General features: G+C 33.1%; 1 protein-coding gene across 5 annotated transcripts in view; it reads left to right on the top strand.

The window, feature by feature from the left end:
• Window positions 1–13,532, top strand: part of UTRN (utrophin) — a 533,820-nt gene that overhangs the window by 206,751 nt on the left and 313,537 nt on the right. For all 5 annotated transcript variants that reach the window (XM_060114636.1, XM_060114635.1, XM_060114639.1 and 2 more), the window contains 4 exons: window positions 2,603–2,773; window positions 6,912–7,091; window positions 9,294–9,422; window positions 11,624–11,794. In XM_060114636.1, coding sequence (XP_059970619.1) covers window positions 2,603–2,773; window positions 6,912–7,091; window positions 9,294–9,422; window positions 11,624–11,794 — 651 coding nt within the window. The remainder of the gene's footprint in view (window positions 1–2,602; window positions 2,774–6,911; window positions 7,092–9,293; window positions 9,423–11,623; window positions 11,795–13,532) is intronic.

The following is a 13,532-nucleotide window of genomic DNA, read 5'->3' as shown; positions in this document are numbered from 1 at the left end:
GGATATAGTGAAAAAGAAAAGGGCCTGAATTCAGTCTTGAGGGATTACCTCATTTAGGAGGGAATTTGAGGAAGATGAGCTTGTAAAAAAAACTAAAGTATATATGTATGTGTGTGTATATATATGTGTGTGTGTGTGTGTGTATACACACACACATATATATTTATATACATATGTATACCACATTTTCTTTATCCATTCATTTATCAATGGCTATTGTGAATAATGCTGCAGTGAATATGGGAGTACAGATATCTCTTTAAAATAATGATTTCATTTCCTTTGTTATATACCCAGAAGTAGAATTGCTGGATCATATGGTAGTTCTTTTTTAAATTTTTTGAGGGACCGCCATGCTGTTTTCTGTAATCGTAAACTTGACATCTGCTAAGAAAGCAGATCTTAAGTGTTCTCACCACAAAAAAAAAAGATAACTCTGTGAGATGGTGGATGTGTTAATTAACTTGACTGTGGTGCTCATTTCACAATGTATGTATATCAAATGATCATATTATGCACCTTAAAAATTCACATTGTGCAACCATATATTTTACATATATATACAGAGCCACAGGAAGTAGCAAGAAGTGGTAACATGCCAGGAAAGTGCTAGGTCTGGGAAGCCAAAGGAAGGAGGGCATTATGAGAATGAGTGTAGGCTCCTGTTTTGAATATTATTGAAAGTTAAATATGACATCCACTTAAAAATGTCCATTAGATCTGTTGCCATTGGGGTCATTACTGAACTTAGGAAAGACAATTTCTGTGGAGTGATGGGGATAGAAGCCAGAATGTCATGGCTTGAAGTATGTGTGGGAGGTGAGAGATGGTTTTGAGAATTTGTAGTGTGTGTGTGTGTGTGTGTGTGTGTGTGTGTGTGTGTGTGAGAGAGAGAGAGAGAGAGAGAGAGAGAGAGAGAGAGAAAGAGAGAGAGAGAGAGAGAGAGAAACGGAGAGACAGACATCATTTGAGTATGTTTCATACCTGGTGGGAATGACCCTATTGAGAGGGAATGGTTGCATATCCAAAAGGGAGAAAGGATAAATGGTTACGTAGAAGTTTACAACTTGAGGGACTTCCATGGTGGTCCAGAGGTTAAGACTGCACTTCCACTGCAGGGGGCGTGGGTTTGATCCCTGATTCCTGATCAGGGAGCTAGGATCCCACATGCCCATGGCCAAAAAAAAAAAAAAAAAAAAAATGATTTACAACTTGATATGGCCTAATTCAATATGCAGTACATCTTAAAATGTATTGATTAGGCTGAGAAGAGTGTAAATTGTTATAAGTTGAAACTTAAATTATCTTCTTCCTGGTTTACAGAAATCTTTGGTAGCATTAAGTTTTATGATAATTGTGTGGCTGCCTGGGCATGTCAAAGTCAGATAAATATCATAGTATCTTTTAAAAGAATTCAAGTATTAGTCTTCTAAAGTCTGCACTGAAGTACTATTAATTTAGAGTCATGAATTTTAATTAACCTCCATAGAAAAATATTTCACTTTTAAGAAGGAATTTAATAATAATCAATCCTTGAGACATGAAAGAGTAAAACTGAACCTATGGGACCAGTAAAAAAGAAATGTAATCCCATTTCACTTATTAAGAAAATTTGGTTTTTATATCTAAGAAATTTTGTATCATCTAAAAAAATTTCTTCCCATACATGACTTATCACTGTACTACTTAGGTAATGTTATCATCTATACATATGTACACATGAAAGGAAGAACATGTTTTTTGTATGTATTGTGTTGTGACATCCTTTAAAGTGTCAACTCAGTGTTAGGTTGTGAATGACTTTAGTTTGAGAGTACCATAATGTAATGCAAAGGGTCAGACCAGCCTCAATCTGATGATCATGCCGCCCTGGTTATGGCCTTAACCTTTTTAAGCTTCACTGTCCTGTTCTGTTAAATGGAAAACATTGTGCCTTTCACAGGATTTTATTGTATAACATGTGTAGATTTGTTAGCACAATACGAGAGCTGTATCAAGAGCCTGGTAAATGTTAGTTCAGTTCATTTTGCTTCCCGTCAACAGCAGTAAGAGCAAAATAATAAAGTTTATGTTGCATAGCCATTTACTGTATTTTACGTTAAGTGGTTAATTGTAAAACATATGATTGTAAAAAATCTTGCTATTTCCCCCTCACATTGCTAGAATATCTGTGTGTTTTTAAGTGTGTTTTTTAAATAGAATCCCTCATTGAGAGGATTTTAAGGCATCTTCTGTTCAAAATAATAAAAGGAACTATTCATTGATTTCTTAACTTTGCTGCAGGGACTGGGTCATGCCCTTTGTGTATGTATTTTTTTTCACTGAAAACTCATAGCAACCTTTTGAGGGCTGAACCTCCACCAAGATCTCTTAGGAAGTAAGTGGAGAGCTAAGGTGAAAACTCAGGGTTGCCTGACATGTAACTAATACAGTATATTGTCCCCCTGCAGAAAAGTAAGGATGGTGTGATTCTAGGTGCCAGAGATAAAGGCTAGGTCTGTCTTGGGGGTTAAATATGAATCTGTTTGGGTCTTTAGTTAATGCTCTGATTCATTCCCACTATGTTGATCTCTCTTGTGCTCTCTCTCTTTTTTTTTTTAAGGTGACAGAGGGAAAACAGGATCTAGAAAGAGCATCACAGTTGGCTCGGAAAATGAAGAAAGAGGCTGCTTCTCTCTCTGAATGGCTTTCTGTTACTGAAACTGAATTGGTACAGAAATCCACTTCAGAAAGTTTGCTTGGTGACTTGGATACAGAAATTTCCTGGGCTAAAGTAAGTTGTAGTTCAGGTGAACCACCAATATTATGCCAATGTAATTTGTGGCATTTTGATCAGGGAAATCTGGGTAGATGTCATTTCTCTCCATTTCATATAAAATATAGTCCTATCTTTTTTCCATGTCTCTGTTCTAAGAATGAATAAGAATATTTTAAAAACAACTATCTACAGAAGATATTTTTATCTTGATTCTGAAAGAGTTAAACTCACATGGCTCATCAACGAGGGCTTTGTAGTCATTATGCTTAGGTGGTACTTGAAAATCTTATAATTATCACCTTCAAAAGCAGTGACATTTTTTGAGTATTCATTCTTCACAAAGTATTTGTGCTGAATTTATTTATTAATTCTTCTATAGTAACTTTTGTACCAGTAACTAATCTTTCTATTGCCAACTAACTGGTGTAAAGAGCATAGGAACAGAATTTTCAAAAAAAATCAGTAAAAGATCCAAGAGTTTTCTCTAGCCCTATAGTTACTTAGAAATCAGAGATCAGAGAGTTGATTTGCTAGTTCTATCTTTTGATGTGGAAAAAGACTTGAATGAAACACAAAGTATTGATAGTTTTTCTTTTTTTTTTTACTGAAGCATTCTTTTCCTGAATTTATTTTCTAAGAAAGAAGCACATATACTAGAGATAAGTGCTGAAAATAAATGATTAATCCTGTGACAGAACTTTATATAAAGCTGCAGGTATCAGTTTTAACATTCTCTACAGGTGTCAATTTATGGGGAGTGAAGAGGAGGTGCTATGAGGTCGTGGGATAATACAGCTCCTTAATTTGAATGCTTCTTTGGAGATAATTGTTGTAAGAAAGTCAAGATATTAATCACTAGGAAGAATGTTCTCAGTTTAGAAAATAGCTCATGAAAAGTGTAATTGCCATGGGCTGTGTGAAGTGAAAAAAAATGTATAAAGGAAGTGAAAAACACTGGAATTCATGAGTTATGGTGGATGAATGCCAACCAAAGGCACCAAACTTTATTTTTGTTACATTTAAGTTTTTCAAGGAAATATCATCTTCTTTCTACAATACACTTTGAAAGCCATTATTTTCTTATAGCACCATAAGTCACATAAGCAAATTGAATAACATTTGCATAGTGTAGTACAAAAAAAAGACAGGAGCAAAAATCATCTCTAATCGAAGAATACCCTGTTATCATTTCAGTTTTTTATAGGCACATATAGACATGCAGGCACAAGCATATATTTAAAACGGAATTGTATCTAGTGTTTCATGACCTTCTTGAAAAGCCTTATATCTTTAACATTTTCCTTTACCTACAAGTGTTTTTGTGTCACACATTGGAGATAGGAATAGTATTTCATTGTATATTTTATTTTTTATTGTCCCATTCCTCCATTCATGTCCATTTAAATTATTACCAATTTTCACTATTGTAAAAAGTGCTGTGATGAATAAAAATACTTGTGGCTGAATCATAGCATACATTCGTAATTATTTCCTGAGGATAAATTCTTAGCTCTAAAAATACTGGGTCAAGGGATATATCCATTTTAACATCTTATACCTGTTATGAAATTGTCCTTCAGAAATGCACCCAGCAGCTATGAGTGAGAATTCCTACTTGCTTGTTTTAACTACACTTTTGACAACGGTAGGCAAAAAACATGTTTTGGTTATTTAATTAGAACATTTTCCATTAGTTTATAGGCCATTTGTAGCTTCTATCACAGCTTGGTCTTTTAATTTAGAGCTCTTTACCTGTTACAATTCTTAATGCTTAGTGTGTTGTGTATTGGTACAAAATTATTTTGGTTTTTTTTGCCACTGTAGTTTTCTTTCTGTTTTGTATGTTTTTTAAAAACGTATTATATCTTTTTTAAAGAATAAAATGCTTTCTTAAAAAATTATTTCTGCCTTTAGTGCTTAGAAAGGCCAACTCTACTCGAAAGTTATATAATTATTTACTTATATTTTCTTCTAGCTCTTTTATAGTTTCATCTTTTTACCTTTAATGCTTTAATCCTTCTGGAATTTAGTTTGGTGTATATAATGAGGTAAGGCTCTAACCTTTTATTTCAAATAGTTTACCAGTTATCTCAGCACTATTTATTGTGTAATTATCCTTTCCCCACTGATTTGACATGCTCAATTCATATATTCTTTTTACCTGTTACTTTGCTTTGTTTTCTGCTTCACTGATCTGACCCTCTGAAATGTTCTTCAACTGTTTAACTATGTGGCTTTATAATATATTTTAACATGTAGTTAAAGACAGGATTTACTGACTTTATGCTTCTTCTTTTGTATATACTCATATGAATTTTAGAATTATTACTCTCAAATTCTTAGAAAAATTGTTAGAAATTTTGATTTGAATTGCCTTGAATTTATAAATTTGTTTTGAGGGGAATTGACACCTTTGTTATATTTGTCTTTTTAGTAACATGGAATGTCTCATTTCCCACCCAAATTCCCTTACATCCCTACATAATGCCTTGGTTTTTTTCTTTGTAAACGTTATCATGTATGCAAAAAGCTTTATACTTACATATTTATTTTATTTTATTGGTATGTATGAAGTATGCTTTTCTTTTTTTTCCTTTTTGTTTTTACAATTTCTTATGGCTGGTACATAAGCAATACCAATTTTTGCATATTTAATTTTTAATCATCAATCTGTACACTCACATAAATTCAATTAGTTTTTCAGTTGATTCTCGTCATTTTTAAGGTAAAGACAGTAAATATGATAAGTTTGTTTCTTCTGGAACTACTCACTCTTAAATTCCCATTTAATCTTATTTCAGATTTGAAATAATGAAGATGGTATATACAAATCATGAATTCATAGCACATTCTCTTCACTAGAGTAAACCAAATGAAACATCAGTATGTAACATAATCACCATTTTTTCAATGTTGTGTTGTCAGATTTAAGAGACATGCATATTTCAAAACATTTTAATGTATTTCCACTATAATATTATGTAAAATTATTTTCAATGCAAAATTTAAATAGCATCTGCATTCTGGAACTTAGTGTTTTTATTCCATAGCTTAAAAATCATTATTTTCAACGTAGCCATTTTCTTTACAATAAAATCTATTAACATAGTGTGTGTACTGTTTACATTTATTTGCTTGTAGTTAATTATTTCTTATAGTTTTTAAAGACTACTGTAGTCAATCAGTCCATAGCCACTGAAGGAATGCAGAAAGTTATTAACTGCAGAGAGCATGGCTGTGGGTATTCTGTTTTGTTTTTGTTTTTTCCCCGCCCTGCTGGAGAACACTTGAGAGAAATATTTCAATGTCTTTATAAAAATACCAGTAATTGATGTGGCCAAATGAGTCCTTATACCTTGACTCACTTGTGAATTTGTAGTTTTTATGCCTTTCAAAATGTGATTTAATGATCTGAGATTAAATGTAGATTTGAGCTTATTGAAATGATTTGTTTAAATATTTTTCTAAAAAGGTACAACAGCAGTAGGGTAGATATATGCATGTTACTTTTTGATTGAAAGAATTTTGTAGTTTTAATTTTGGAACCCACCATTCTCTTTATAATTCTCTGACTGCACACCTTCCCTGGTCAAACTTATGAATGTGAAAATCAAGTAATCATAATACCATCTAGAGTATTAGCTTTACATATTAAGACAAGTGTAAAACCAAAGCTTAGATGTTCTAGTTCTCCTATGATGTATAGTACAAGATGAAATGTTTTTTGTAATGCTTATAAACAGACAATATGTTAAGTCATCTTAGAATTTTTGAGTTCTGGGATAGTCCTGCTTTGCCCACTTGTAGTTACTGAAAATGGAACTGATTCATTATTTCTAGAGTTTTGATGAAGATAATTGGTGTTGGTGTGTAAGGAATGGAATTTATACTTAAAATAAATGAAATAATTACCTTTCCACATCTAAATTTGTTACATTCTTTGGTGTTTGCATAATTAAATATTTAATTTTTATTTGAAACTTAAAAACTCTCATCATGTTAGTAAGTTGTGGAATCTTGTGAACCTTTGACATGTGTAAATTACCTAGGGAGTCATGTATACGTGAAAGAAAAGTTTTAAAAAAATGAAGGTTGTATAAACTTTTATAATGTTCTGAAAGATCAAGTAGGTCTGGGAACTTTTATTTTCTAGAATATTCTGAAAGATCTGGAAAAGAGAAAAGCTGATTTAAATACCATCACAGAGAGTAGTGCTGCCCTGCAGAACTTGATTGAGGGCAGTGAGCCTGTTTTAGAAGAGAAGCTCTGTGTCCTTAATGCTGGGTGGAGCCGGGTTCGCACCTGGACCGAGGATTGGTGCAACACCTTGATGGTATGTTTCAGGAAGAATTTCATGGTGAAATCTTCTCTCCTTTAATTATGTATAAATGAATACTGTTTTGATTAGGATTCCAAATCCTATTTTCTGTTTGTCACAATAATGTTTTGCTTGTGAATTAACTTCATTAGACTACATTTTATCTTTTCCTTTGAAAAGATAATAACTAGAAAGAGTTTAAATGTCTCTATTAAGTCGTAAACCATCTGTGATATACATAGAAATGTGTACTTTAGTATCTTAGTAAATACACCTTATTTGCTACATTTTAATGACTTAATATTGTATTTAATTTTCATACTATTATAAACTATATATATAATATTTGTAATGTTCTAATATTGGTGTTCTAGTTAAGGGCACCAGTTCTAGCATCTGATGGCCTAAGTTAAAGTTTTGACTACAAACTGATTGACATTGGTCAAGTTATGGGTTGGCCAAAAAATTAATTTGGGTTTTTCCATAACATCTTATGGAAAACCCAAACAAACTTTTTTGGCAACCCAATACTTAAATGCTCTCTAAGTCTCAGTTTTCTCATTTGTAAAATGGACATTATTATAATTTCTACCTCATACAGTTTTTGTGATTATGACATAAAACATGTAGGGCTCTTATAAAACTATATTTAAAACAACCAATTTTAGATATTGTGATGATTATAGTAATTGTTAAATGCTATACGTTTTTAGTCTTTGGTTATAACAATACTACTACGCTGTTAACCAGTATTTCCTGGAAATAGTGACCATTTAATTCCATAGTGTTTTTCTGTCCCTTTTATAATAACAATGAATATATGGCAACCGTACCTTCTCTTCCCTTAAAAAAAGTTCTCATCTCTAAATTATTATTTGTTCTGATATATCTGAGATAGGACTCTTTCCAAATTCATAGAATTACTGGGTAATGGATATGAACAGAGAAAAATAAATTATTGTGTGTTCGGATATTTATTGAGATCAACCAGAATGTGTAGGGCATTGAAGTTGGTGGGTTTACGTCTTGATCTGTCAGATTCACATCCAGAGTTCATCCGCGACTTACTACCTTCATAACCTTGGGTAAATTACTTAATGTCACTTAGCTTTAATTTCCCTATATATAAAATGGGATTAAAAGAACATATCTAACAGAGTTGTTAAATGTTGAATAACAAATGTGAAATTCTTGGCTCATAAAATATGTTCATTAAATATTTTATATATTCATTTTTATTGTAACTAGTTTTATTCCGCATGCTCATGGCCCTTATTTCTGCCTTCTGCAGTCTGTACCTTCTAAATTCTCCTTTCAAATAATATCTTTCTACTCCTATTAGAACATTTGATTTATCTGCTTTTATCTTATCAAGGTAAATAAGTATGGTGTTTATAAATTCTTCTTACTTAGAATCCAGACCACTGTCAAAACTTTGCTCATATGATTTATTGGTTCTCATTTTATTTTTTCAATAATTCTTCCATATTACAGATTAATAATTTGTTTCCTTGTTTTTAAACACTTTTCTTTGAAGTTTCTTCTAGTTTCCTTCATCCTATAAAATATAGTTCCTAAAAGTTTTTGGTTTCATCATAAGGCTCCCCCACTCTTTTTCATCAAGTTCTAAATTCTTGCCTTAGCCTCAGCAGTTTTGCCTAGTTTTAACTGACTTAACTGTTTTCAAATGTATTCTCTCAATCACATGTTATACCTTGCTTCAGGAAGTATCACTGAGATCTGTTCCAAGTGTAATGTTAAGTGCCGTCGGTACTGAGGTGAAACAACAGGGGCCCTGCCTCTAAGTACTTACAGTCCATTGAGCAGGCAAAATTTGAATCATTTTTTAATATTATTACTTCCTTAAATGAGTTTTTAACAAATATGATCAAGGAGGGGCCAGTGAGATTATTTGTAATATAAGAATGAGGGATAGGGATTAAAACAAAATGAAATTAAAAAAGAAACTTTCACCTTTTATTCTTCTTCAACTTTTCATTGTATTGAGATCTAAATTAAAATTAAAAAGTGCTCAGTCACAGTGTGCATTTTTAGGAATGAGATTTATCCATTGGGGAAGAACTTTGTAGGAAGGTGGAAATTCTTCTTGAAATTCAGTGTACAGTTAGCACTTTGAAGGTCTTTTAAATGTCTTCTAAGATTATTGTCTTAAATATTTCATATGATTGTATCAGCATTTTATTAATTCCTTTCTAGAACCACCAAAACCAGTTGGAAATATTTGATGGAAATGTTGCTCACATAAGCACCTGGCTTTATCAAGCTGAAGCGCTATTGGATGAGATAGAAAAAAAGCCAGCAAGTAAACGGGAAGAAATTGTGAAGGTAGCAAATGTAGAGGATCAGTAACGCTTCTGGGAATGCAAGGTTTTGCTGTTCTCTTTCTCTCGAGGATTACTCTAAGCTACTTGTGCACACATGCTTCCCATGCAGTAGATTCATTAGCTTTTATGTTGGTGGGATAAACTGAGTCTTTTTTGTTTGTTCTTTGTATTTTGTCTTAGCTTATTTTTTGTTCTGTTCCTTTCTTGTAAGAATTAGCATCTAAAAATACCACATTATGTGATTGTTAATAAAATTTTTCCATTGCAATTTAAGAAGCTATAAAAAAAACTTCTCCATTTTGTCATACAGGGTAGTTGAGTGCTGGGTCATTAGTTCACTGCAAAAGGTCATTCTTAGTTATTTTTTTAATGACTTGCAAAATTTCGTGGCAGTATAGAAAGCCAAAGCAAAACTGAGTTCACAATGAGTATTTGGCTTTCATTTCTTGCTGCATATTGCCCCCTGACCCAGCTTTGCAGAGGAATCAGCTGTATGAAAAAGATAGTATACTTTTTCAGAAGCACAAAGTCTGGCAGACTTCTCTCTTCACTTTGCTCAGCCTCTTGATACCCTTACTCAGTGGTGTTAAGCAAAGAAGAAGTTGTCTTGGGGGCTCCAGGGTCTCAGAAAAGTGCCCAGAGTACCCCTTATTCATTCCTGTGTTTCTACATTTAGTTTCAAAGTTGAAGGTCAGTTGTAGCTTTTAAGAATTCCTCTTTGGGAGTCTGTTCTTTTTACCACTCAGGCCCCACCAGTCCTTCCTTTAAACCCTTTGTCATGTCAGGCATGGATGAACAATTGAATTCTAGGTTACAAATGTGCTTTCTCAACATTTTGCAGACATCCTTGAATGAATCTTTTTTTTCCCTTTAAGTTGTTTATTGATGACAGAAACAGTGCATAATTAAAGATTTGATGAGGAACCTGCAAACAATAAAGCATGTGTCTGTTGTCAGCAAAATACAATTATTCCAGGTCCTTTAGATGTTACAAATAGAGTTCTTTCACAGCAGATGGTTCATACACAAAGCCATTTTAGAGTGTTTAATTGTGCTTCTATAAAACCTTCGAAGAATGAGGTAGTTTCCTTTACTCACCACATTTTCCACATTTCCACGATTACACTTTTAGTGAACTTATTAAATCCTTTTAACATAAACTTTAAACAGTTTTTCATGAAAGCCAAGCCTTATTTACAAAGTGTTTATTTCTTTCCACTTGATTTTTCTTAAAGAAAATTTCAAGAATCACTGTACAGCTAGCAAAATTTGAGACAAGCAACGGCTGTTTTTTTTTCCATTACAATCAGATTTATATGTAAGAGAACACGTTCTAAAAATTCCATAGTTAAGCTGATGTTCTCCTGTTTCTATCTATATACACTGATTTAAAAACAGTTCCTCAAACTACTTATTTTCTCTCAGCCACCATAACAAGTAAGCACAAATTCTTCACAACAGTGGGTTAAGCTCCATGTATTAGCTGATTGGGTACATTGCTGGATCACTCATTCTCGTAAATCACCAGGAAAACATCTGCAGAATTTATAGATGCATACAGATTAGCTAGCTTATTTTTAAGACTTCATTCAAAATCTACTTACAGCCATACATACTCTTGAGAGAATTTCAACACTCTTCAGAAACTTACCAGTGAAGTAGAAATTAAGGCAGGTATGTGCATTCCTTTCTTAGCCCTGAGAATGAAGTTAATGACTGTTGTGAAATTAGCTTGAGGAAACTGCATAATGTTGTTGCATATTTTAGTTAAAAACTAAATGATAATATTCGACTAATTTCCAAATCAGTTCACCTTCACCAAGGAAAGGCGGATGGTGGTAAATAGTATTTCTAGGGGGAAAAGAAGTCACAGTCTACTCCTTGCCACTTATTCCTTTATTCAGCCTCAAGAGGCTTTGCAACTCTTAGAATAAAACGGTTGAAGAAATGACACAATAAATCTTATAGACTATTCAATCATAAAATAAATTATTATCCAATCTAGTAGTGATCGAAAATGCTTCCCATGTAACATGAATGAGTCGTAATGTATGAAAAGCTCTTATTCAAATTGATGGTGCTGAAATCTCTTACTAGGAATCTCAGACATTTATTTAAACTACCTTTACTTCCGAGTTAGCATTACACCCATGTTTAGTTTTGATTTTTCCCACGTGATAATTTTGTTTTTCTTACAATTAGCGTTTACTCTCTGAGCTGGATGATGCTAATCTCCAAGTAGAAAATGTCCGTGATCAAGCAGTTGTTCTGATGAATGCACGTGGAGGCTCAAGCAAGGAGCTTGTAGAACCAAAATTAGCTGAATTGAATAGAAACTTTGAAAAGGTTTCTCAACACATCAAAAGTGCCAAAGTAAGCAATTATGTTTTTATATAAAACTATTTTTCTTATAGATATGTAGCTATGTGATAGATAATTATATGGTATATATATCAAGAATTTTTTAATTAAAATGATTTTATCACTTTGGAGCATTTGTTCTTATTTATTTTGATCATGCATATGAAGGAGAGAATATAAGAAATTACTATTAAAGAAAATAACCCATTAGAGAAAAGGTTTCAAAGTATTGAAATTATGAGAGGAAGGATCATCTTTTTTGCAGGAAGTAAATATTTTCTAACTTTGCTTTGTTTTGAAATACTTGATATAATAGGCCAAGCAATCTTTCATAGCCTATGAATATACTTAGATTATTTGCAACTTAAAGAAAACAACAAAAATCTTGCTTTAACTTTTGTCTTCCTTAGCCTTGACCCTACTTCCTTACCTTCTGACCTAAGCTCACTTATTCTTTTCAATAGATCTATGGGAGATTTTTCCTACATATGTTAAAGAGTAATGCAGGAGACATAGGAGATGGAGTGAGAGAAAGTACAAAGAAAATTATTGTTGTCCCCATAAATAATTTCTGTTAACGTTTTGGCATACATATCCACTCTTACTCATGTGTATGTGATATTGAAATATCAAAAATTTTATATTGTTTTGTATATTCTCTTCTGACAAGGTTTTTAACAGCTATTCAATTAAATGATCTGTTACAATATTCTAAGTCAATTTTCCACTTTTATTGTGCTTTTATAAATATTGTATTGTTAAAATTCTTTTATGCATGTCTTTTTGTTCATTTCTTAGTATGCCCTTAGGATCACTTCTTAGAATTCCTTGATATTGTTGTGAAAGTTGTACCTATAAATGCTGTTAAATAGATTTTTCCAAAGATTCCTACCATAAGTTTGTGCCAGTTTATACGTTCATAACCAGAGTGTGAGATTGCTAGCTTCCCCATGCTCAGCCAACACTTCATGTTATTTTCCTGTATTTAGTTTTATTGAATTTGTTACATTGATTTTAGGCACATAAATATTGATGTGAAGGCTTTCTATATAGATACTGTCTGAAAATACTGCATTGAGAAGCATGTACTTTTTCCAAGTTTCGGTATCAAAATCCAAGGGGCGTTGTACTGGAGAAAGTTAACTGGGAGGCATTCTTTGGGACGTCCCTATACTGGGTAGTGGCCTTTCTTCCTCTCTGTGGCCATGGCAGGGATGGCTTCCGGATCATGGCACTGTTTCCTGCTGTTCTCGCCTGTGGTCCCCGAACCCGCCTCCCACTCCAGGCAGCCACACTCACTTGAACACCAGTTCGCATCCCTCGCTGGAGTTCGGAGAACATGGGTAATCAGAGAAGCCCAAGTTGGTAAAATTATTGCTGTGGAAATGAATGAAATTAAAGTCAATTCAAATAAATGCGAGTTCTTTCTTGACACTGATTAAATGGTGAAAGGTCAAGTTAAGAATATCTTTTTTTTAAACATCTTTATTGGAGTATAATTGCTTTACAATGGTATGTTAGTTGCTGCTTTATAACAAAGTGAATCAAATATATGCATACATATATCCCCATATCTCCTCCCTCTTGGGTCTCCCTCCCACCCTCCCTATCCCACCCGCTAGGTGGTCACAAAGCACCGAGCTGATCTCCCTGTGCTATGCAGCTGCTTCCCACTAGCTATCTATTTTACATTTGGTGGTGTATGTATATGTCCATGCCACTCTCTCACTTTGTCACAGCTTACCCTTCC

This window comes from Mesoplodon densirostris, chromosome 12 (genome assembly GCF_025265405.1).
Source record: "Mesoplodon densirostris isolate mMesDen1 chromosome 12, mMesDen1 primary haplotype, whole genome shotgun sequence".
In the NCBI taxonomy this organism is placed as follows: domain Eukaryota; kingdom Metazoa; phylum Chordata; class Mammalia; order Artiodactyla; family Ziphiidae; genus Mesoplodon; species Mesoplodon densirostris.
The sequence above is the reverse complement of the archived record's forward strand: the minus strand, read 5'-3'. Positions and strand labels throughout refer to the sequence as shown.